General features: G+C 44.5%; 1 protein-coding gene across 1 annotated transcript in view; it reads right to left on the bottom strand.

Annotated features, from left to right (window-relative positions):
• The window catches only part of LOC142312064 (uncharacterized), a 208,364-nt gene that overhangs the window by 80,360 nt on the left and 101,466 nt on the right, over nucleotides 1–26,538 (bottom strand). The window contains 6 exon segments of the mRNA XM_075350944.1: nucleotides 8,123–9,064; nucleotides 9,551–9,638; nucleotides 13,461–13,558; nucleotides 13,643–13,766; nucleotides 13,849–14,028; nucleotides 14,158–14,307. Coding sequence (XP_075207059.1) covers nucleotides 8,123–9,064; nucleotides 9,551–9,638; nucleotides 13,461–13,558; nucleotides 13,643–13,766; nucleotides 13,849–14,028; nucleotides 14,158–14,307 — 1,582 coding nt within the window.

Genomic DNA, 26,538 nt, shown 5'->3' with positions numbered 1-26,538 from the left:
GGACTTAGTCTCCAGCGCTCGCACATGTGCAGTAGCAAGAAATCTGGACTTAGTCTCCAGCGCTCGCACATGTGCAGTAGCAAGAAATCTGGACTTAGTCTCCAGTGCTCGCACATGTGCAGTAGCAAGAAATCTGGACATAGTCTCCAGTGCTCGCAGCAACCATAACACTTATTACCGTATTCATAGTATTTCTGGCGGGAGTAACGCAGGAGTCTTTCTATGTTTCCATGTGAGATCTCTTTTAGTTTAGTTCTCAAGTCTATCACTTTTTTCAGGCGAGTTTTAGTGGGGTGAGTTTGAAGCTGATTCTCTGCTGTGCAGAGGTCCCTTTCGCACTGACGGTACCGCTGTTGTGAATCTTTTTTGAGTTTAGAAGACAGGGCTATGCATTCCCCTCTAACTACTGCTTTGTGGGCCTCCCATATTAATGGGAAAGATGGGAGGGACTGAGAATTCTCTGAAAAGTAGTTCTGTATGACTTTACGAAGAGATTCTCGAGATGTGATGTTAGTGAGTAGGGATTCGTTAAGTCTCCAATGGGTGCGTTTCAGGAGAGGGGTTGTCAGATTAAGAGATATCAACACAGGAGCGTGATCCGACCAAGTGATACTGCCAATTTGTGCATGTTGGAGTGCTCTAAGTGTAAGGATATTGCCCAAAAAGTAATCTATTCGGCTATGCGATTTATGGGGATGTGAGAAGAAGGTATATTGTCTCGCCGTCGGGTTATCGATTCTCCAAAGATCAAATAATTGATGTTTGCGGATCAATTTGCGGAACCCAGTGGATAGATGTGGTGATCTATGTGAGCCTGCCGAATGTGAAGATGCAAGCATTCTATCAGCCTTGTCTGAGAATACCGTATTAAAGTCTCCTCCTATGATGTGGATGGTCCCACGGTCCCTCGGGAGGCGTGACAATGTTGAAGAAATAAATCTAAGCTGGTTAGAGTTTGGTGCATACAGGTTACACAAAATTAGTGGTATTCCATTTAGAGTACCTTGGATGATCAAAAAGCGACCCGAGGGATCTGCTTCCCACTTACTCACTTGGAGTGGGCAGGTGCGAGAGATCAGTATTGCCACCCCTGCCTTCTTCTTTGTGGTTGTGGCTGAGAAGGATTGGGGAAACCAGTGGCGGGCAAAGTTAAAGGAACTTTTCTCTGTGAAGTGCGTCTCCTGCAGAAACACCACCCCCGCCTTTGATTTTCGCATCTCTTGGAGGACCAGCCTCCTCTTTACATCAGAATTCAGCCCCTTAACATTAAGGCTCATTAACCTAGCCATCCCAAAATCTCAGCATACTCTAATGTAAAGGCTAGTGCCCGGTACCTCGACTTGGTGTGTGTAAGAACTGCACTCCATGAACCCCTCTGCATTTGGTGAGACGCATACCTGTAGGTAGAAGATAAACATAGAAAAGCAGAAAAAAACATAACTATATTCGACAGAAAAAATAGAAACTTTTCAGTTATGAGATAGGTATATGGTAAACGACACCACTCGTCCACTATCCCAGTATCAGAGCCGACTTGCATTCACTCTAAATAGAAACTGACACACTAAGTACAACCTGCACTGTAAACCAACGTGCGACTATACTAGTCAAACTCTGCTAGTGGGTGAGTGGTGAAACTCCACAGAACAGTCCCTCGGGTCCCCGCCCTCCCCCAGGATTCCGGAATGGGGAGACATTCCTCCCCCCAAAAGTAAGGCAAAAAAACACCGAAAAAACTATAAAAATGAGCCAATCAACCCCAATTGAAGACTATAAGTAGCCATAAATGTGCAGGAGGGCACTGTCAAGTAGGGCCCTTTTCTCTTGAACTCCCAGGCCGCCGTTTGCGGGGTGAGGTCGTTGGTTGCCACGTCGGAGGAAGCAGCGGCATCTGTTGAGGCAGAGTCCAGTCTGGTAAGTCTGGGACAGGAAGATCAAAAACCCGACAAAAAGACTCCAGGTCTGCAGGAGCCCGAAGGGTGGCCGACGCTTCTCCACGCCGTGCAGTGAGGCTAAACGGGAACCCCCATCTATAAAGAACCTTATGAGCCTGCAAGGATGACAGTAGAGGGCGGAGAGCCCTCCGTTGTTGTAATGTTATCCACGATAGGTCTTGAAAAAGCTGGATCTTTGTGCCCTGGTACATCACTTGTTTTGGCGGTCGGGCTTTGAGCATTATTTCTTCTTTAAGTTGAAAGTCAATGATGTGACATATAATGTCTCTTGGGTTCCCCTTTAGATTTTTGGGGCGGAGAGCTCTATGCGCTCTGTCCATGGGTATTGGGTTGTCTGGGGGCCGTTGGAGGAGCGAATTAAATATGGTTTGCAAGATTGTGGTGACGTCTTCCTTTGATTGGACCTCAGGCACGCCCCTGACCCGTATGTTATGTCGCCTGCCTCTGTTATCCAGATCTTCAACATGGCGCTGTAACTCTCTTATGACGTCAGCCTGAGAGGAGGTTTGGGATTGGAGGTGGCGGATGGTTGTTCTAGCTTCACCATGTTCATTCTCCAGTTGGTTTATTCGTTTGGAGATGGAAAGAACGTCTTTTCGGACTGCTGCTATTTCAGATTTGCAGGCGTCCTTGACTTCTGAGATGAGTGTTTGGAAATCTGTCTTGGTGGGAACTTGTTTGATAAATTCCCACCATTCTGGTGGGGGGCACCCCGGTTGTGTGGTCAGTGATCTGGCCTTCATACTGTCTGGGGGCCTTTTTTTGTTGCTTTCCAGAGCAGGTGGGCCAGGGGGTGGCTCAGGGTCTCCCCTCCATCGAGCCGCGGGGCCCGAGTTCCGGAGCCCTATGTCCCTGGGTGGTTTATGGGCTCTTTGAGGTCTGGGTGTAAGGGCCTCATTTAGTAATGTTGGAGGTCCCGATGGGGAGAGCATGTCATTTGTTGTTATATTTACTTTATCCCCTGGGAGCTGGGGGGTTCCAGCAGGCTGCAGGTCTGACCTATCATGCTCCAAGTTTTCCCCCAGAGTCTCCCCGTCGCTCCTTTCTTCATCTCTTGTTTCCTCAGGGCTATCACTCCTCAGCTCCATGTCCTCATATGCCCATTCTGCCTGCTCAAACCCCCTTTGCACGCTGTCTGTGTGGGCAGCCGGGCTCCAGCCACCGCCACGCTCCAACAGTTCTATGGGGGGAGGGGCGGCATAATCACCTCCATCTCCTCTAAATCACCGGTGCTCGCGTCAGGGGGGAACACACACGTCTCACCTGGGCTGGCATTCCGGAGACATGCAGCGTCACTTGCCTGGCGATGCTCCGGCTCGTGCCTCTGTGCTGGTGAGTTGCTGCACGCCGCCTCCGCCACCTCCGCCGCGATCTTGCCCACGAGGGAAGGCCCGCTCCCGCCGGGATCCACCGGCTCCCGATCTCCTCCTCCTCCATCCGCGGCGCGGGTGGGTAATCCCCGCTCCGTCCCTCCTGCACAATCCTCCATCGCGGCTGTCTCGGGGTAAGTGCTTTGTGGCGCTCCTGCTGCCTGTGCCTTCTCTTGTTCCCGCTCCCCTGGCGTCTCCTTTGTAAGGTAGGAGTCCAGGGTGAACAGTGCTGTAATCACCGGGTCCTTAGTAGTTTTTGGGGGTCTCTTCTTCCCCATTCCTGCTTATGCAAAGCTTATGTAAAGGGCTTTTTGGTATCCCGGGCGGAGGAGCTCAGCCCTTACATGTCCTGCTCCATTGAGTCCCAGACACGCCCCCCCAATCTGTATTTTTAATCCCTTCTGGCGACCAGGTGACTTGAATCCTGAAGGAAAAATCACTATTTCTTCTAGAAGTTTTCAGAGTCAAATGTGCCAATATGCTCCCAGGAAAGTCACTGCTCCTTATATAAAGGTTAATAGCAAAAAACACCAAAAAACTGAGCTGTAACAAATGTTCAATAAACATGCAACATTACAAGCATGTGAATTGCAGCCTCAAGACTAGAAAAAAACAATATGTTTTTAACTTTAGTAGGTTAGGGACTGTCTCAGATGGGTACACCGTGACGAGGTGAGACAGCTTCTTACCTTTTTGCAAAAATGTATATACTAAGTACCCTGTTATTAAGCACTTGCAATTTATTTATTTATAGTCAGGGTATTTTTCCTACAATTTTTCTCCTTGTTTTTTTTCTAGTCGTGAGGCTGCAATTCACATGCTTGTAATGTTGCATGTTTATTGAACATTTGTTACAGCTCAGTTTTTTGGTGTTTTTTGTCTGTTATCTTGCTTTAATGCAAGTTGGGGGTGCAGCCCTCCTGATACTGAGGCTGAACAATTACCTGCTTCTCACTTTTTGCTGTGTATTTAATCTGGGACCCAGCTAACCACTTTACCATTCATATTGAAGTTGTGACATGACACAAGTCTGGTACAGAATATGTTTTTAACTTTAGTAGGTTAGGGACTGTCTCAGATGGGTACACCATGACGAGGTGAGACAGCTTCTTACCTTTTTGCAAAAATGTATATACTAAGTACCCTGTTATTAAGCACTTGCAATTTATTTATTTATAGTCAGGGTATTTTTCCTACAAAGGTTAATAGCAGTCTATCAGTTTGACACTGATCTTGGAAGTCCTGGTGGCCTAGGGACTGATACCCTGCCAATGTGTAGCTAGCCCTCCAGAGGTTTAGCAGTTACCTCAGGACAGGACCATCTGCATATTACACGCCTCTCTTCACCTCCCACTGCAACTCACTCAATTTACCTCAGAGCTAAGCTCCTCCCCTATCTCCTTCTTGGGATTTTTTTCAAGCACTTGTTTTATCTCAAGCAAACAGCCCCAGTAAGGGAGTGTGAGCAAATGTGTGTTTTGTAGTGAACAGCCGAGAAAACCATATCTCATTAAAGCTAACAATACATGTTATACAGATGGAAATACACATGTAGTTATTATTTGTGGCGACTAGGCACAGGGCGCCATAATACCTACCTGCCTGTTGTGCCTGGCGCCGATCTTCGCTGACACAGAGCAGTCACAGGCCATTCCTGCTGGCAATACAGGGGCTTCATAAACACAGCTCAGGCTTCTTTTAAGCTCTGCACTGTAGACACTGTGGGACTGCTAATGTCATGCTGACTGATAAAAAACCTGTGGAAAAGAAAGCGCAATAGGGTCTTACCCATGTGATGGAAAGGGTAAAAACAAGTGTTACACTCACCTATAATGGTTGTGCCAGTCACAACCACTATGCACGCATATAGGAATCCAAGTCCAACAGCAGTCCCAAAATTGGATGATAACAGAGAGTAAACGGGAAACGGGTTGTAAATCTGCGCCAAGGACTCAGAAGATTCAAAGGAGATTTATGCTTCTTTTATTGGCATGCACATGTCTACGCGTTTCAGGAGTCACAGCTCCCTTCGTCAGGACAGCAGGCAAGGAACATCAAATCAAATCTCATTTGATGTTCCTTGCCTGCTGTCCTGACGAAGGGAGCTGTGACTCCTGAAACGCGTAGACATCTGCATGCCAATAAAAGAAGCATAAATCTCCTTTGAATCTTCTGAGTCCTTGGCGCAGATTTACAACCCGTTTCCCGTTTACTCTCTGTTAATGTCATGCTGATTGACAGCTGGCTCCCCCCTACCTAACTGGGGGAGCCGGTTGTCAATCGGCATGCCATTGGCTGTCCAGCCACTAATACAGAGAAGAGTGGATGAGAAATCACCGCTCTGTTGTCACGACATCAGCAGAAGCAGCTGAATCACCGGAAAAAGTGGTCTGTGACCACTCTGTGCCAACAAAGAATGGCGCCGGGCACAACAGGCAGGTAGGTAGTAACTAAGTTGTTTTTCTTAAGCACCTGAAATGCATGCTCGATGGTATTGAGGTATGGTCATTGACTAGGCCATTGCAGAATGTTCACTGCTTTGCCTTAGGGGTACTTTGCACACTACGACATCGCAAGCCGATGCTTGCGATGCCGAGCGTGATAGTACCCGCCCCCGTCGCAGCAGCGATATCTTGTGATCGCTGCCGTAGCGAACATTATCGCTACGGCAGCTTCACATGCACTCACCTGCCGTGCGACGTCGCTCTGGCCGGCGACCTGCCTCCTTCCTAAGGGAGCGGGTCGTGCGGCGTCACAGCGACGTCACACGGCAGGCGGCCAATAGAAGCAGAGGGGCGGAGATGAGCAGGACGTTAACATCCCGCCCACCTCCGTCCTTCCGCATAGCGGGTGTGAGCCGCGGTGACGCAGTTAAGCTGATGTTCCTCGCTCCTGCGGCTTCTCACACAGCGATATGTGCTGCTGCAGGAACAAGGAACAACATCGTACCGTCGCTGCCGCGCAATTATGAAAATGTCGAACACTACACCTATGATACGATTATGACGCTTTTGCGCTCGTTAATCGTATCAAAAACGCTTTACACACTACAATATCGACAGCGACGCCGGATGTGCGTCACTTTCAATTTGAGCCCACCGACATTGCAGCTGCGATGTCGTAGTGTGCAAAGTACCCCTTAGAAAACTCTTTGGTTGCTTTTGCAGAATGTTTTGGGTCATTGTACAATCAACCTTGCGACATTTGGTTGAATCTGAGAATATAGTCTAGTACACCTCAAAATTTATCCGGCTGCCTCTGTCTTCAGTCACATCTTCAATAAACCCTGGAGACCAAAGGCCACTGGAAGCCACGCATGCCCAGCCATCACACAGCGTCTACAGAGAATGTGCTGTGCTTTGGATTACAAGCCATTCCAAATCTTCTCAATACTTTCTTTTTCCTAATATTCTGGTACAGGTTGATCTTAGTTTCATCTGTCCATACAATGCTTTTCCAGAACTGAGCCGGCTTCTTTAGATGTTTTTTTGGCAAAGTCTAATTTGGCCTTTCTATTATTAAGGCTGAAATCACACAGTCGTATAAAATGGACCACAATTGCAATGCATGGCTCGCACATCAGAGCTGCATAGAAATACTTTGCTTGACCGCATGGGTTAGGTTCACAGCAACAGCTTCCAAATGCAAATGCCACACCTGGAATTAGCATCAGACCATTTACCTGCCGAATTGAAGATGGATTAAAGAAGGAATAATCTATGCAGCCTAACTTTTGAGATAATTGTTCATTCACCTTTGGTCCACTGAAAAAGAGGCTGCTACAAGAACTGTAATACCTAAACCCTTACTCCAAAAACCACGTGAATAAATTAAAGCTGAGAGTCTGCACATTAATGCCATATTGATTATATAACTATCTTGGCATATGTTTTGGTAAACAGCTAAAATGACAGAACTTGTGTTACTGTCCAAGTATTTCCGGACCTAATTGTATGTGTGCTACAGGTTTTTTTATCGTATTTACTTTTCAATAACAAATACTTTTTGATAATTGCACATAATTTTCAATGATCACTTAGGGTTTAAACTTACTTTCTCATTTTCTACTATGACATGAAAGTTTACTTGCAATTTAACGGTTTTATTTATTATAAGTTGTCAGTAAAATGACAAAAAAACAGAGAATGGCTCCTTCTTGGATTTTGAAGAGAATATGATTTATGTATAAAAATTTTTTTGCCACATTCGGAATATGAAACTGCTTTTCCTTTATGACCTGCTTGATGCTCGAATTAGAGCCTAAGACACTGATCGCATGCAGTAAATGAACATGACTGTAAATTCTGTGATGCCTGGTAAGCTGTGCATTATGGGTAAAAAAACGATAACATTCTATATATGAAAATAGTGTCTTCTCCTCTTTGTGAATTCTCAGATGTCTAAGAATACCTGTTAAAAATATCAAAAAAACTGACCCGCACATCCAACAAATGTGAACAGGTGCTAACTGAAAAAACATAGTAACTATAAATGCATACAGTCGCACACTGAACAATAACAATACCTGTTGTCTGTATAAATCATTTCCCAGATTCTTAACATGGCTTGTCACCTGTGTGAATTCTTCGATGTCCAAATAAAACTAAATTCTGGGTAAAGCATTTCCCACATTCTAAACTGAAAGCAACTTCTCCTCTGTGTGAATTATTTGATGTGTGATAACATTTGGTTTCCTTGTAAAACATTTTTCACATTCTGAACCCGAAAATGTTTTCTTTGAAGTGTGAATTGTTTGATGTCTTCTTAGGGTTGCTTTATGTCTAAACAACTTTCCACATTCAGAACACGAATATGGCTTCTCCCCAGTGTGAATTCTCTGATGTGAAACAAGACTTGATTTAGTCTTAAAGCATTTGCCACATTCAGAACATGAAAATGGTTTCTCCCCTGTGTGAGTTCTCTGATGTCCTACTAAATTCAATTTCTGGTTATACCATTTTCCACATTCTAGACATGAAAAGACCTTCACCCTTGTGTGAATTTTTTGATGTCTTAGAAGAGCTGAATTGGTGTTAAAACAATTCCCACATTCAGAACATGAAAAAGGTTTCTCACCTGTGTGAATTCTCTGGTGCGTAACAAGATTTGTTTTCCTACTAAAACATTTCCCACATTCAGAACATGAAAATGGTTTCTCACCTGTGTGAATTCTCACATGCTTAGTAAGGTCACAATTCTGAGAAAAACATTTTCCACATTCTGAACATGAAAATGCTAACTTCTCCCCTGTGTGAGTTTGTTGATGTGTAAGAAGATTTGATCTAGCACTATAACCTTTCCCACATATTGAACATGAAAATGGTTGCTTCCCTGTGTGAATTCTGAAATGTTTAGCAAGGTCACATTTCTGAAAAAAACATTTCCCACATTCCGAACATGAAAATGGTTTTTCCCCCATGTGAAATCTCAAATGTTTAACAAGGTCAGATTTCCGAACACAACATTTCCCACATTCTAAGCATGAAAATCGTTTTTTTCCTCTGTATGGTCTTTGATGTTCATCATCCATTTTGTTATGTGTATTTTGCTTAACAATCTGTAATGAATCAGAAGACGGAAGTCGTTGAGAAGGACCAGAAGATAAATCTTTGCTCTGAACGGCTGGTGGTATATTTGGGATTACGGCATAGTCTTCAGTTTTATCTGGCATTATACCATGATCATCTGTTGTTAAATCTGACAATATCAGATATCCCTTCAAACTCCTGGTAGGGTCATCTGCCAAGAATATAACCAATTTCATTATTTTTCTGTAACATTACCTTGAAATCATTATGTATTGTATTTTTCTATTTTAAACATTTCTATATAAAATGACTATACAGTAAAATTAAGTTTCCAATCTGAATAGGACAGTGGCAGCAACAATAAACCCTGCAAGATATTGACAGGCTTGCTCTTGACATGGTTACTGCCTCATCCCTGCTTAGACATCCACCTGCCTCTGTTTACTAGTAAGTAAAATCCAATGCAACCCAATTTATTTATATATAAATTAAAAATAATATAAATCGATAAAAACACTAAAGACTCTGAAAGATGGACTAATGCTTGAGATAGAAACAACCCCCAACAGGAGTTCAGCCTGCTTTGTACCAAGCAGATGCTGGCTATGTTTCACAGCTGGCATCTATCTGTAACTGCTACATGTAGCTGTACAAGGCAGTAAATCAGTAGTTTTTGCATTTACTGGATACTACTCACCATTATAGTTATCTGTAAGAATCTCCTCTTTACCCCTCTCATCATCACTCACATATGTCTCCGTAATAATAATATTTAAATCTTTACCCTGAAAGAGAGATTGTAAAAGTCACAGAAGGTTGGAGAAGTCACGTAAAATGAATTTGAAGACCAGTAATCATTAAAGGGAACCTGTCAGGTCCAATATGCACCCAGAACCATGAGCAGTTCTGGGAACATATTGCTAATCCCTGCCTAACTGTCCCTGTATCTAGTAGTATAGGTAAAGAGATCTTTAGAAAAAGTATTTCTAAAGATTTTTTATTATATGCTAATGAGCGCGGAGACTAGTTCCAAGGACGATGTTTCCCTTGCTAGTTGGCACCATTAGCATGTTACTACGTCCCTCTGGGTGTGCTAACATGCTAATGAATGCGCAGTGTCAGAAGATGATATCACTCACCTAACCGCTGCCATGGCCGCCCGACGTTGGATTTCGGTGTAGTGCGCATGATCCCGGACTTTCGGTCATGTGCACTACTTCAGTTTGAAGCCGGGACCTAGCTTCATAGTGTGCATGACCGAAACTCCGGGGACATGTGCACTAAGCCGAAATCCAGCGTCGGGCGACCATGGCAGCAGAGAGGTGAGTGAGATCATCCTCTGATACTGCGCATTCATTAGCATGTTAGCACGCCCACAGGTGCGTACTAACAGGCTAATGGGGCCGACTAGCAATGGAAGCAACGCCCTTGGGACTAGCTCCTGCGTTCATTAGCATATGATAAAAGATCTTTAAAAATACTTTTTCTACAGATCTCTTTATCTATGCTACCAGATGTAGGGACGGTTAGGCAGGGATTAGCAGTATGCACCCAGAACTGCTTGTGGTTCTGGGTGCATATTGGATCTGACAGGTTTACTTCTTTAAATGTTCTCACTAAAAAACTGTTTATTGTTTAAACCTATGTAAATATGATTGCGATCACAATTTGCTGATTCAATTTGAGCCCTATGTGTGAGCTGGAAGTTGTTGACACAATGTGAGAGTTGTTCTCACACTCCATAGGCTTACATTGAAAAAGCAACTTTGGCAAGTGTGAGCCATCAAGTCGCAATTGACGTGACACGTCCCAGAAGAGGAGCAGCGTGGAATGGGAATCCAGGAAACATGGTGAAACGTGAGTATATTATCATACTGACGCTATACTACATATACATTTACACAACTGTAGGTAATACAAAGTTTGGTGGGTGTGCTTTTTCAGTTAACATGACTGACCAAAAATAGCATGACAGCGTTAGATATCAGACAGCTGCAGGTCTCCCGTATAAATCCTACCTGTCGGCTCCTAATTCTAACCAGCAGTCTCCATAACCAGAAAATTGTGAGAAAATCGAGACATCTAATGTTTATGATCAACTTTATCCTGTTATCATAAAACATACACTGAATGGCCACTATATAAGAGACAATCATTTATCACCTTGATGGATCTCCTTTGATTTTCATAACTACAAAATGTTATTGTGTCAGTGTAACGGGGGCAGGGGGCGCCTCAGGGGGTGTAGTCGGGTCCCCTCGCCTTGTGGGCCGCAGGCTGAATCCCGGCCCGGCCGTTACTTGCAAAACAGGTGTGTTGTTGGGACAGAGTGTGGATGCATGGGGCCCATTCATGACAGTGTTCTTTCTGTGCTCTCTAGCTCCTTCTTCACTTTCAGGAAAGAGACAATTGCAGGCAGCGGGTAAACCAAACACTGTTTTATTAAACAAAGCTTCCATCTTTCTGTTTGCAGCAGGTTTACTTTAGTACGTTACAAGTTACAAGTCCTTTTCTACGAAAACGGTTTCCTTTTTCTCTACAGGCACTTTCCTTTGCCTGCAGGGGCCAATTGTTATCCCCCTAGCAGTGGTACTCCTATCCCGATTTTAGTCCAGCCCTTTCCCAGGGATTTGTATTGAACTAGGGGACGGCTCCAGTACTCACTACCGGCTCCGGATTAGCTCCAACTTCTCCGCTCCACTGCCACAGCACCAACTCCTGCACTCTGCCCCGACACTTCTCCTCAGCTCTCTCCTGTTACATTCCCAGCACACTGCCCTGCATTCAGAGCCCAACCCCCCTTCTCTTCCCTCCTAGGCTGCCCTGCCCCTTCCTTCCTGTTACCAGGGGAACCACTCACTACACTGGCACCTAGGGGGGAGAACCGTACATAACACACAACATTGTACAATGTGCCACCATACTCCTGTGGCGTCTTCAGGGGGGGAAAAACCTCTTCTCCACAATAGGGGTCCGTCCACCTCTTACATCAGGACGACTCCACTAGCTGTTGAAATTGTTCTACAGGAATATTGGCTCCTGACTGAGGACAAGAAAATATATGGAGGCACGGAGATGCTCTGACTATCCCATTCTACCTTATCCAAGAGATGCGCTATAGGATTAAGATCTGGAGACTGTGAAGGCCGGGGGGAGCAAAAATAACCAACAACCTATCGATGATTACATAAACCTTCTAGTAGAGTGTATTGTCCTATGTGCCATGATGTGAACAATTGTCAAGAAATAATTAGCTTGGTTGGAGACAATGGTTAGGTAAACTTTACCATCAAAGTCCATCCACAGGTATCAGAGGAGATAGGATGTGTCAAGAAAAGTTTCCATACACTATTAATAAACCTTCACTATTCGTAACTGTTGATGCCTGTCAGAAAGGGTGCATGGATGCTTGCTGCTTGGGAAAATCTCTAACCCGCTCATTATTATAGTGCATTGGAAATCTAGATACATCTGAATAGACAGTGTTTTCCACTACTCAATAATATAATTTTTATGTTCTTTTCTTACTGGAGGAGATACCATTTTGTTTTCCTTAATTAGCACTAGCGCTCAAAATGATTATTTGCTGCTATAGACCATTCTTGCTACAATATGCTAAACAACGTCTACATTTGGGCACACTAGTCAAATTACAAGTGTTGTATTTGGCTATATTTTCCATTACACTGCATATTCATCAGAATGATTTATGATATCCTCCTCAGACTTCTTTCTTCGACGGGTAGTTACATCCACAACATCTCGCTTCATTTTTTGTTGATCACAACATTCTTAATATATTTTCTACAGTAAAAAGAGAAAAAAACGCTCACCGCTGCAGGAGCAAGCCTGTGTAAGTCCTCCAAATGAATATCCTGGGTCCCCTGGTAACATGAAACAGGAAATGGAAGGAAGGATCCAGCTCAAACTCCAAGGATTAAATAAAACTTAGACTTTTATTTCATCTTGTTAAAATATGTAACCAAACAGGTATTATGGCACCGGCTTGATCACACTGACAGATGGCAGATGTATAACACACTATGCGTTTCGAGGGGACGCCTACTTCAGGTGACCTAAAGAAGGCGTCCCGCCGAAACGCGTAGTGTATTATACATCTGCCATCTGTCAGAGTGATCAAGCCGGTGCCATAATACCTGTTTGGTTACATATTATAACAAGATGAAATAAAAGTCTAAGTTTTATTTAATCCTTGGAGTCTGAGCTGGATGCTTTCTTCTATTTCCATATTCTCTACACTGGTGCACAATAAAACATTTCAAGCTTGTTGGTTTTTATACAGATCCTCGCTGGCCTAGCAACAATGATCATGTCTCATTTAAAGTAGCTGAGATTGCTCTATTCGCTAATTCTAGTATGAATTCACACTGAAACAAATTAATAGAAAAATTGCTCACATTTTATCTTGCACTCCAAAGTCACCAGTCTATTTCCACACAGTGAAGCTCATATTGTAAAAGGGTCGGTGTCTCTAATAAATATGCCATTCAGTGTATAATATTGGTGGATAAACAAAACTGAACACAAGACCTTCTCTGCTGTCTACACATCATAGGGAGATTTCATGACACCTTCTCTCCATCTACCTGATGATCCTCAGGAACATTGGGATCCTCTTGTTTACAGTCCTGTGGAAGAAGAGGACGGGGACATCTCTCTGGTGTTGTCCTCTCACTGGATAGAACTGGAGGAAACACATACAGGGACTGACTTCATTATTTTACATACAGATAATTATAGGCTATGTGTATTTAGTCCTGTCTATTACCTGGTGATGTGAGGGGCTGGGGAACCCTCATCATGACGTCCTTGTACAGATCTTTGTGTCCTTCTAAATACTCCCACTCCTCCATGGAGAAATAGATGGTGACATCCTGACACCTTATAGGAACCTGACACATACAATGATACCGTCATCCCCCGATCCCTTCATAGCGTTACTATATAATGTCCCAGCATTCCCAGCAGTGTCACCTCTCCAGTCAGCAGCCCAATCATCTTGTAGGTGAGTTCTAGGATCTTCTGGTCATTGATGTCCTCATGTATCAGGGGGTGAGGTGTAGGCCCCGTGATTGGGCTCAGGGGTCTTCCCCATCCCTCAGACACAGGGTCCTGACAGGGCTCACTAGAGGTCTTCTTCACTACTGTGTAATCCTGGTTATGGAGAGACACAGTAATAAATCTCACTACAGACATTTCCAGAGTCCTCACCTCTCCAGTTCTGTCTATCTGTTATTCCCATAGGTAAGAATGATGTAATGTGACGTCATCAGAATCTCTCACCTCTCCAGTAAGCTGGAAGAGGATCTCTAGGGTGAGGTGTAATATCCTCTCCGCCATCTTGTCCCTGTCCCTATCCATCCTTGATGGGTCAATCAGGGGAATACTCTTATATAGAAGATCTCCACTGAGAGGATCCGATATTGTAGGGACCTGAATGGGGGAAGATGACGATATAATATCATAAAGATCGCATGTAATAATACAATTTTCGGTGATGATAATAATAAGGGCAAGTACATGAGGAGATATAATGCGTAGATTTATTGATCTTCTGATGAACTGGAAAAACTTTGACCCCTCACGGGGAGCAGCAATCACAAATACCAGAAAAAAAAATTACTGTTAACTGTATCATGAGTTATGAAATATGTGATATAGCTTTTTATTTTAACAAATGTTTTTTTTCTTTTTGGCACTAAGATGAAGATGTGCTTTTTAGGGATAAAATAAGGAAAGCATCATTTCCATTCGCGGCTGTTTAGCCACTTGAGACTGTGAAAACCTACACAAGCATCTACAAGGATTGAATGAAAAACAGGCTCCTTCTGTCAGGCCTTATTCATTTTCCTACACAATCGCGGGGTGCTGCAGCTTTGCAACCGTGGCTGAAGACCTAGCGCTGGCCTCTGGGTTTGGCATGTACGTCAGCCTATTTGGCCCTACAATGTATTACCTGAGCAATCAAAAGATTGCACATTGCATTACAGGATAATCAAAGTATAAAAATGCACAAATTTTGGGGGTGATGACCAGAAGTCAAGCTCGCCAGGCGCATGGATATGAGGTCCGGGTCCTACAATCTAAACCACTGCTAATCCAGAAGGATCCAAGGCCATTCACCCTCTAAGATTGCCTTTCCCTGTTCTGCCTGTTCTTAAAGCAAGGTGGTGTCACTGCCATTGCGGCCTACCTAAGGACCTGAAGCAATGGCCTTTCCTGCAACTACACACCTGATCTCTGCAGCCAGCTTCTCCTCTAGCAGTGAGGCAACCGAGATGTGCTGCTGATGGCATGTTGTGAGTGACGTGGAATTGGAGGTGAGTTGAGCCTGTGCCTCGTAGTGGGGGGAATTTCCGGCGGCCTAGTTTTCTGGCTGTATACAAGATGGCGCTGACGTGCACTAAAGTCCTTCCTGATGTGTGGTGGATTTTGGTAGGGAATCCCCAGTAACTCCCTTCTAACTACTTTAACAACTCTAAGTGACTCCTAAAGATTTTTTTATTAAAGCATCCTAGGCTCTGAGAAGTGGGAACCCCTTGATTCATTTTAGTACCCAGGGTTACCTCTAATATACATGGAGTGCAACCAAGCACAGTTCAGCATCGCATGAGTGAACTACACATCAGTAGTTGATACCTTTTAATGGCTAATGAAGAGATGGTAATAAATGGCAAGCTCAGGTCTCTTCATCAGGCATGGTATAATACAAAATCTGAAGAGCCACATAGTTATGTGTTATACCATGCCTGATGACGAGACCTGAGTAGTCTCGAAAGCTTGCTATTTTTTACCATCTTACAGTTAGACATTAAAAGATATCAAACCTATGAGGAGTCTCAGTTCTTTTAAACAATTTTTTTCTACCTACTGGCACAGTATAAAAATATATTTTACATCTGTGTAATATCCTGCTGGACTCTACTGACATCTAGTGGTCACTCACTGTAATTGTACTATCAACCATATATAACCTGCAATTCTCTATGCTGCTCGGACATGCACAATATTAAGTCACGACCTGATTACCTGGCTTCACTATTTAATTTGAAGCTGAATTTTCTCACTGCCACCAATTTTAAAGGGCTCTTGCCCGGGACTTTCAATATGAACTGGTTTTCTTTCCTCCCCACCCTCTAAAGCACAAAGCATAAAATGCTACTCCTTTAACATTCTTAAACTGTATTCTCCAATAATTTATATTTGTCCTCATGTCGAGGAAGCGCAGGACCACTCCAGCAAATTCTGCAGCAGCGATCTCCTGCTCCGCACACAAGGACGAGATCTGCCCTTCTTGTCCCTCTATTACTGGAGCGCTCTTACCACGGTCACCCACAGTGCCGTAACTATAAACTTCGGGGCCCTGGGGCAAAACTTCATAGAGGGGCCCCTCAACATTTCAATTACTAGAGGTTGTGCGGAACGTGGTGAAGCCTGCTATGCATTGTTGTATACAACACACAGGCTTCACCACGTTCTGCACGACCTTTAATAATTTTGTTTATGATGCAAGTTTTAGAAGTTAAATATTCAGTGAATATGTTTGGAAAATTAATAAGGTGAATGATTCCAAATATTGCACAATTTTCAAATAACTGTATATGTTTATTAAATATTAAGTATTTTTAAACAGTATATATTTAAACTTTGTTCACTTAAACATAACATTACTTAAACATTACCAATTTGTTCAGTTTTAAACAGCTACTTAAACATTTGTTTCCTAACTTTCAGAGAAAAAACAAACATCATGCAAATGTAACCAATCAAATCATACATACCTTTCTTATCATCATTCCCTGTCGAGTGGTTTTCAACATCCAGCCATGCTGCTAAGTTCTTCAAACTTTTTTCAGCCTCCAAGTTTCTTCTTTTCGCAGTCTGTCTTTTTTTATTTCCACTTGGCTGGTGCCGAATTCGTTTCATAATAAACCGTTTTATTAACACATAATCACAGTACCGTATTTTCCGGCGACGGCGTATAAATAAGACTACTTTTTAACCCCTAAAAATCTTCTCAGAAGTCAGAGGTCGTCTTATACACCAGGTGCAGGGCGCCACGGCCACCTACTGGCAAAGAGACAGTGTGGCTGCCAAGGATATGTGCAAGGTGTCCAGCCGCTCTCTCCAGGAGGAGAGAGACTGGAGCGGACATTTCTGCCTCCCCAAGCAGGTGCCAGACATCAAATACAACCCCCGACCACTGGTACAGCAGCAGTCTCTATTGCTCCCTCCCGGTTGTGAGGAGAGTGGGGGATGTACACAGCTCTGATTATTGAAAACAAGAGCCAGGTGACTGAGAAGATAGATTATGATACTGCATGACCCGGAGCCGGGAGGAATGTGTGATTATGGAGACTTCCCCCTCCTCCCCTAACTCCCCCTCATAGCAGTATAGACCTGCAGACTGGGCAGGGCTTCTCACAGTTTGTCACAGAGATATTTGTGTCTGATGAGACTGTCTGTCTCCTCTCAAAACAAGACCTCAGTGTCAGTGCACGTCGCGTCGCGGCCGCTGCCTGAACTATTGGCTGAGTCACCGCCTGGCGCGACACCACACGATCAGCTAACAGTCTACTGTCTGCCATAGAGCTCCTGTTACTAAGCGAAATAGCGTTTCCCCGTTTAAACGAACAAAAAACATTTACGCTTGCACTTTCATGGATCTTTTCGTTATTTTTATTAGCTTTAAACTCGAATAATATAGGAGCTGGGTATTTTATGAGAAATTAAAGTATTGTATTAAAATACAATTTTTTACCATCAGTTTGGGGCCCCTTGGGTGGTTGGGCCCCGGGGCAGTGCCCCGGTTGCCCCAGTTGTAGTTACGGCCCTGGTCACCCACCCACTTCCTAGCTGTGAGAGAACTGGAAAGGGCTGCAGTGAGTGTGATCCTTTGTTCAAAACATGGGGGCAGACTCCCTTGGAGTTCTCCCCTCACTTGCGCTACATCGGTGCCGCGATCTCCGGAGTGCCTCCTATCTATAACCTGAGGCGCGGAGTCACCGGGATCTCGCGGCTCCTGCATGGTGTTAGCTCCCTGTTAACAGATGTTACTAAGTAGACTTAGCATTTCCCGTAATCAGCTTCCAAATGTTATTCTGGTTCCCCTGAGCTCCTTGACTACCAGGGAACAGTGCTAAAGAAGGGATCTCCTTTGCAGAGCGGGGTCCATTTTTCTAAGATGGTGGCGTCATCGTAGCTCCAGGGATGGAGTCCGGACTTGCGCCACTTCTCTGTTCTTTAGGCAATTCAATAAATTCTTGTTTTTTATTCATTACTATAGTTTTAAAGTTGCTTCTCTTAAAGATAACTGAGGAGCTCAGTGAAAACAAATCTGTTCCTGGTCTTCAGCAAACCACGCCCGACAAACAAGTAACAAGTACCGCTGCCTTGTTATCACAGTTCCAGTCTATACTATATTCAGAGTTGTATAAAATGTCAGACAAATTAACTAAAGAACTTTCCAAATAAATAAGAGAGTTGCTATCCCGTAATTTTGACGTCGAAGATAAGATGGACTCTGGCAATGCTGCCATCATTACCCAAAAAAAACAGATGGGGTTGTTCTCCCCTCCTACACATCCATCTTATGATATAACCAGGCACAAAGGTTCCTCCTTGTACTTTGTTTTTCTGTAACACTGGTTTTCGTCATTCACATAGTTAACCTGGTTTGATTTCTAGGTGATAGAAGGTTCTTCATCTGTTGAGCTAAGTTTGTTCACCCCAACTCCTTCCTAACCCACGCTATAACCTCTATACTGATTTGCGTTGTTACTTACAAACCCAGCTGTCCTATTGTTTTTACACACTGCTGCTTAGTAAATTATGCATGCTCAGCCATCTATGGTACTTGTCATGTCCCTCCTTTCCCCCGTGTCTCCCACAGCCTTTACATATAGTTCCCCCTGATGCACACATTCAGCCTAAGGGCTCATGCGCACGTTGCATTTTTTTTTTTGCGTTTCTGCAGCGTTTTAAGCTGCAGCATCACATTGTCAAAATGCATGCGTTCTGCTTCCCCAGCAAAGTCTATAAGAATCATGCAAAATCCTTGCGCACGATGCTTTTTTAAACGCAGCGTTTTGACTGTCAAAAATTTGACAAAATCTCTGCGTTTAAAAAAGAAGCATGTCACTTCTTTTGTCCGTTTTGGCAGCGTTCTACACCCATTGAAATCAATGAGTTGTACAAAAACGCTACCAAAATGCTAAGCAGTGCATTTTTGTTGCGATCCGCATTTTTTTTAACATAAACGCAGGTCTCTCTCTCCCTCTGTCTGTTGGTCGGTCTGTCGGTCTCTCTCTCTCTCTCCGTCCCTCTCTCTGTCCATGTCGGTCTCTCCCTCCCCCCCCTCTCTCATACTCACCGATCCACGATCATCGGTGCAGCGGTGCACGGCGTTCACACTGTGGCGGCTTCTCCTCTTTTGAAACTGGCGCCTGTGATTGGTTGCAGTCAGACACGCCCCCACGCTGAGTGACAGCTGTCTCACTGCAACCAATTACAGCCACCGGTGGGCGTGTCTATATCGAGCAGTAAAAAATAAATAAATAAATAAATAATTAAAAAAAAACGACGTGCAGTCCCCCCAATTTGGATACCAGCCAGGGTAAAGCCACACGGCTGAAGACTGGTATCTCAGGATGGGGAGCTCCACGTTGTGGGGACCCCCCCAACCTAACAATATCAGCCAGTAGCCGCCTGGAATTGCCGAATCCATTAGATGCGACAGTCCCGGCTCATCCCGAATTGCGGTGGCAAACTGGGTAATAAGGAGTTAATGGCAGCAGCCCATAGCTGCCACTAAGTCCTAGGTTAATCATGGCAGGTGTCTCCCTCCCTGAAACGATGCTCGTCACTAATAGATCGCAGCCTTCTCTATCTGCCACTAATGATTTAAAAACAAAAGGGGTGGAATTTTTTTAAAGCATGTACAGTAGCTGCTCTTATAGTTTTATTTGAACTGTTGGAGATATAGAAGAGCGGATAAGAAGAGGACATATATTTAGGGTATGTCATTTTGGAAAGATATGTCTCTTGGAGACAGATCACACCCGCCTGCATGCATGTATAGTAGCGAAAAGCTTTAGTATGCTTGTGCGGGGAGTTGAGGCCCCACTCATTGTGTGATAGAATGTTTAACGGCATGGTACTGGTGCTGGTGGAGTTGCATACGTTGGCTCCTGCTGTAGCCTATAATAGGTGGTGAAAATCCTATTGTAGAAATAACAGCTTTAATTTTGATCTCTCAGGCAAGGAAGGGGGATGAGGGCAACCAGTCCAGTTAGCCCAGGCCAACACATCTAATGCACAAACAGGATGCAGACAAACCTCTCAACATGATGGACACTTCACAGGTGCAAGGTAAATTGCACACTAGTGGCGTGCATAGGGTGCTGTTCACACTTGTATGCGCATGGTGTCCAGCCAGCAACCTATTACCACGCCCTTACTATTAGATTAGGCGGGCTACTCGGACACTACTCACTGCAGCACGCAAGGGACAGAGATTCCACTATGCATGGCCGTAGACAGAGCCGTAGGCCATAGACAGGGCAGGGGCTGCCGGCAAAGCGCACGTAAGAAGTGACATAGAGCGCAGCAGGATCCGCTTTTACAGCAAAAAACGTACATGACGCATGTTAAGAAAACATAGTGTGAAAGCAGCCTTAGGTGTTTTCCCAGATTACAAGCAGCCACTGGGACTTTACCGGTTACTAGGACAATAGCCTGGAGGCAGGACAGCACTAGGGAAGTAAGGGAACACACAGACTTTCACGAGAGAACAGTTACAGACACAGAACAGTCTGGGATTCAGAGGAGCACAGTCACTGAGGAGAGTACTCAAGAGCTCTCTCGGGACCGGCTGAGGGGAGTGGTTAAGATCCCCCTCAGGGAGAGAGGAGGAGATTAGGATACACCGGTGGAGTCTGTGAGACACAGGAGTTTACACGGTAGCTGATGGGTGAGCTCGGTAGCTCCCTTGGGACTGGCGCAGCCAGGGTGCGGAGCCCTGTGGTGGTGAATACTTCACCTCTCGCCATCAAAATTCCAAGTCACAGAGATTCAACAGCACTAATGCGCAGAAAGGAAGGTTTCACAGTCCACAACACCGATGGTGGCCTCCGAACTATACGGGATCAACTTGGGCCCAACACAGAGGAAAGTAACACTCCAACAGCGACGACAGAACAAGTGAGTAAAAGAACTTTGACCGAAGTTCCTGTGACGTCCCGTTAATGCCGGCGCTGACGCCCTGTGCTTCGGCGCCATCGACCATTACTTCCACCTCCATCATCCTCCCCGGGGCCTAGCTCTACCTCTGAAAAGCTGAAACACCTGAGCTGCGTTACCATTCGCCTCGGAAAAATGCGACATCCCGCAGCTGCGGCTTCCCTCATAGCCGCATACCACAGGTGGCGTCACGAGACAACTACTCCCATCATCCCCAATCATCTCCCCTTGATCTCCTTCGTGGACACCCTGGGCCCACTGTGGCATCCCCAAGACCCTCCATCATCGGCCCGGTGACAAGTAAAAAAAACCCGGCCCCGTGGGGTGCTTCACTAGAATGTATGAGCTCCTCCCAGGTTAGTGAGCGTGACCAGCTGGGTTAGTGGCGTGACCAGCTGGGTTAGTGAGCTTGGCGATGTTTCTCCCTTCCACTACAATCAAGCTTTGCCCCCCTGCCCCCCATGTGAAAGGGGCCTGTTGAATGACGTCATACCTGGAAGGAGTCCATACACTTTAGCATCTACCGAAAACTGGTAAGTATAGCGCGCTTGCTTTACTTTTTTTTTTTTTTTCTACCTTTTTTTTACTACCCAAGTGATGGATTCAGGTCAATCCCGGCCTGGCCCAGCACTGGGGTACTCTTGAACCCTTGCAGGTCTTGACATTGCAGAAAAAAAGCTGTAAAAACGCCACAAAAACTGCACCAAAATCACACCAAAACCGCAGATAGCTTCCAGGAGACATCCTGCCACAAGGTCAGGTTTTGGTCAGGAAAAACCGCTGTAAAAACATCATGTGTGAACATAGCGTAATACACAAGCAATAAGTCGGGTTTGTTCCTCACAGGCAAGCTTCTGATAAGATACGTCGGGTTTCCCATCTCCTACATCAGTGCAAACAATAAATTTGCCGAGTATGCTTCTTTCACTCGATATAAATAAAGCCTTCTACTCTATCAAATGGCCTTATCTGTTTGCGGTTTTACAGAGGTGTGGGTTCCCTGACCCTATCATAGATCTATGCTTTATATAGTCACCCCTCAGCATATGATCAATACAATGGCTTCTCTTTAATGAATTTTCCTATTAAACAGGCTACTTGTAAGGGATGCCCCGCTGTCGCCAGTATTATTACTCCCTGCAATAGATAACGATACACCATCGATATAACTTAGATATTCAAGGCATAGAAATTGTGTTGGTTACCCTTAAATTGTTTGTTTGCAGACGATATCTTACTTTTAACCACTTTACAAATGTTTCCGCCTTACTCCGATCTCTCCAGGGTTTTGATTAAGTTTCAAGTCTGCAGTTTACTCAAACAAAATTGAACACTATAAATATTAACCTTTTAACTACCATTGTTTCTCAGCTCAATAAAATGTTTTCTTTCACTGGGCTTCAAAGCACTTAGAGTATCATGGAGTGAAATTAACGGCTAATATCAAATTCCTGTTTGCCGAAAATTACCCACAGATGCTTTGTAAGCTACGTTTGTTACTTCAAACTTGGGGGTATCTGCACCTCTCCTGGTTGAGCTGCATGCGCGCACTAAAAATGACCTTCAATCTTCTGGAACTACTGGTAGTTCTTGTGGAACTACATATTCCAGCCAGCAAGCGAGGGTCACTGAGCTTGTGGGGGTCCAGTGAAGTGCGGGGTTGCAGGTAAGTGCATAGTTTAAGCACAATATCATAGTTTGACACAAGAACATAGTTTGAAGTTATCCTTATAAGTTTCCCACAGTTTTTTTCTTTGTTTTTCTAGTTTTATCTGTACTGTTTATCCCCATTTAATAGGTGCTTCATGGACAATGCTACCAGGTGTGTATCTTGTCAGATGTATGCATGCCTTGAACAGCCGTTCGAGGGTGAATATGTTTGCACTCGATGCAAGCATGTTACATATTTGGAAGCCCAGGCAACTGATCTAAATATACAGCTTGGAACACTCAGGAGCATTGCAAACCTCGAGAGGAGTTTAGAGCTCACTGAGCTTTCTCTGGCTGGGGCCAGTGCTATGGAGGAGGGTGGAGGTGGGGAAGGTCAGGACCCAGAGGTAGGTAGCTGGGTAACCGTTAGAAGAAGAGGTAGGGGGAAAAGTGTCAGGGAGCCTAGCCCTGATCTGGCACAACCTAGTAAATATGCCTGTTTGGCTGATATTAGGAATGAAGAGCCAGGATTAGGATCCCTACAGCAGGACATTGCTCCTAGCAACCAGGAAAATGACTGCTGTAGGAACGAGGGAAATAGGAGTGCAGCAAAGGCCAGACAGATGTTGGTTGTAGGGGACTCTATAATTAGGCGCACAGACAGGGTCATTTGTTGCCGAGACCGTGAATGCCAAACAGTGTGTTGTCTGCCAGGTGCTTGGGTTCGGCATATTGCAGATCGGATAGACAGATTGCTGGGTGGGGCTGGGGAAAACCCAACGGTCATGTTGCACATTGGTACTAATGACAAAGTTAGAGGTAGGTGGAAGGTCCTTAAAAATGATTACAGGAAACTAGGAGACAAGCTGAAGTCCAGGACCTCCAAAGAGATGTATTCAGAAATACTACCGGTGCCACGAGCGTCACTAGAAAGACAGCGGGAGCTTAGGGAGATAAATACATGGCTTAGAAATGGGTTCAGGAAGGAAATGTTCGGGTTCATCTGGGGGGAGGGAGGGTAGTGGAGCAAATAAGGGGATATAGCAGATAGAGACAGTGAGATGGTAGGGGTCAATGAAGGATTAGGGGGGCTGGGACATGCAAGGAACGTAGGGAGGCTAGGAGTAAGGAATGCATTAATAGTATTAAATGTCTACTAGCAAATGCAAGAAGTTTTGCATACAAAATAAATGAATTGGAGACTCTTATGTCAACCATGGATTATGATGTGGTGGGGATTACGGAAACCTGGCTAGATGAAAGCGATGACTGGGTGACAAATGTAGAGGGTTATACTAGTTTCAGGAAGGACAGGAAAGACAAAACAGGTGGTGGGGTATGCATAGTTATCAAATCTAACCTAAAACCTGTGTTGAATGATGACATTGACACTGCAACAATATAGAGTCAATATGGGTAAATGTACATGAGGAGGGGAATAATGGAAAAATGCTAATTGGACTTTGCTATAAGCCTCCTAATATACCTGAGCAGGTAGAGGGTGAAATGCTGCAACAAATTAAAAAGGCAGCTAATAATAGAATCTTCGGGTTGTGCTAAAAGCTGTAAGTTTTTATCTACTATTCAAGACAATTTCCTCTCTCAGATGGTAGATGAACCAAAAAGGGGAGATAATTTGCTAGATCTGGTCCTGTCAAATAGCCCAGATACAATTTCAGATCTACAGGTCCAGGAGCACTTGGGCACCAGCGATCATAATATGGTAAGCTTCAAAGTAATATTCAATAGAACATTTAAAAGGGGAAATGCTAAAACCTGGAATTTTAGGAAAGCTGATTTCAACAAATTAAGGGAAGAGCTTAAATGTGTAGCTTGGGACAATGTCATGGTAACTAGGGATACCAAACATAAATGGGGTAAGTTGAAGGATATACTCCTAGAGTCGTGTAAAAAACTTATACCCTCTGGTAATAAAATATCCAGGAATAAAAAGAAACCATTCTAGATAAATAAGACTGTACAAAGTATAATAAAACAAAAACAAAGGCGTTTAAAATCTTGAAGGCTGAGAATACAGAAATAGCATTTCAGAAGTATAAAGATATCAATAGGAAATGTAAAAAAGAAATCAAGCAAGCAAACTTAGCTACTGAAACAAAAATCGTCAAGGACATTAAAATAAATCCCAAAATCTTTCATAAATACATTAATGCCAAAAGTAAAACAAAGGAGTATCGGCCCCTTAAAATATAATAACAAGTTAGTAATAGAGAACAAACCAAAGACTGAAATATTAAACAGGCACTTCTCATCCGTGTTCACCAAGGAACTGACTGTTCCAGGGATCATTCAACAAGTGAAAAATTAAAGTTCACCACCTAGGAAGACAGCGGGATATTAGGGAGAAAAATATGTGGCTTTCAAATTAGTGCAAAAAATACCTAGGAAGCCATACTCAATTAACATATCAGTAATATCGCTAAACACTGCCAAGCCAGCATTTATTTCATATTTTTAGCAGCTAAGCAAGTCATGGCCTCAGCATGGAAAAACCAGACCTTGACCTTGCGGGGGTCAACAGACGTGTCTCATGGTATATGATTAATGGGAATCTACGTGCCATACTTTCAGATACAGGTCACAAATTTGAGAAAGTTTGGCTTTCCTGGGTGGAATACGCTAATCATAGACTGAGATGGATTATCGTCATTTTACCTGAAGAACAGAGATTATTAAATAATCATTTACACTATATGAGGGAGAAAGTGAAAAAAGGGGTGAAGGACAGAGGAAGTGAGGGAGAGAGGGACCGAGAGAAAGAGTGAGCCATCCAGTGAAAAAGATCCACTTTTTCTGAGGTACACCAAGAGAAGGCTCTATATTTATCAATTACTTCATATATCATGGAGGACGCTCTGTGTCAGAGCCTCCTCCATCATATCTGAGGAAACTGACAGAGACAGAGCCTCTTCCGTTATATATGAGGTAACTGAGAGAGACGGAGCCTGCTCCATTATATCTGAGGGCCGTTGAGGGTTGGGTCAGGCGATGTCACAGGTGGCCTTGCCCGGTTCTGTTGTTCCGAGGCGTACAGCAAATGAAGGGAAAGTGGGGTAATTGGGAAAGTTTGTCGTGACGCCACCTGTGGTATGCAGACCACAAATAAGCCGCCCCTGCTGAATTCCTCGCTGGGGCAGGTGTTATGGCAGTCGAGATGGTGTTGCTCTCCACAGGCGGAGCGGGCCGCAGGTGTATGACGATGGAAGAGGTTGCGGCCGTTGGCGCCAAAGCTCTGGGCGGCGACGCCGATAAAGACAGGCCGACAAAGTCTTTATGGGCTCAAGATGTCTTTTACTCACAACTTCAGTTGCCAGCCCAGTAGTACCGGTCACCGCCGTGATGGGCTCCAGCCGATCCTGGATCCACAGAAGGTGATAACTGGTGCGGTAGTCTGTGTGCCCTTCCTTGCTGCGCTTTGTAGTGCGGGTCCCTTTGGCTTGAAGCTACTTAGAGTCCCTTCCGTACTAGGTAGAGTACTGTTCCTTATGCCAGTAGCGTGGATCCCCTTGAGTCTGATCGTGATCTGGGCCCCCGGAATCCTAGGTGCCACTTGGCTCTGGAAACTTGCAGTAGTCAGAGAGGCATAAAACCCCTCCGTCTGGCAGAGTCTGATGGTGCAACTTGGAATTGCACTACCCTAGGGTGCTGCACCCTGAACTGCGCTGGCCCCGGGGAAACTGACACGGTATCCCCACAGCGACCGTTGAAACTCCTTTGTTCCACTGGAGCTACCAGGAAAAACGTCCTCTCGCT

The sequence above is a fragment of the Anomaloglossus baeobatrachus genome, chromosome 5, assembly GCF_048569485.1.
Source record: "Anomaloglossus baeobatrachus isolate aAnoBae1 chromosome 5, aAnoBae1.hap1, whole genome shotgun sequence".
NCBI classification, from domain to species: Eukaryota; Metazoa; Chordata; class Amphibia; order Anura; family Aromobatidae; genus Anomaloglossus; species Anomaloglossus baeobatrachus.
Note: the sequence above shows the minus strand (reverse complement) of the source record. Positions and strands in the feature narration are given on the sequence as shown.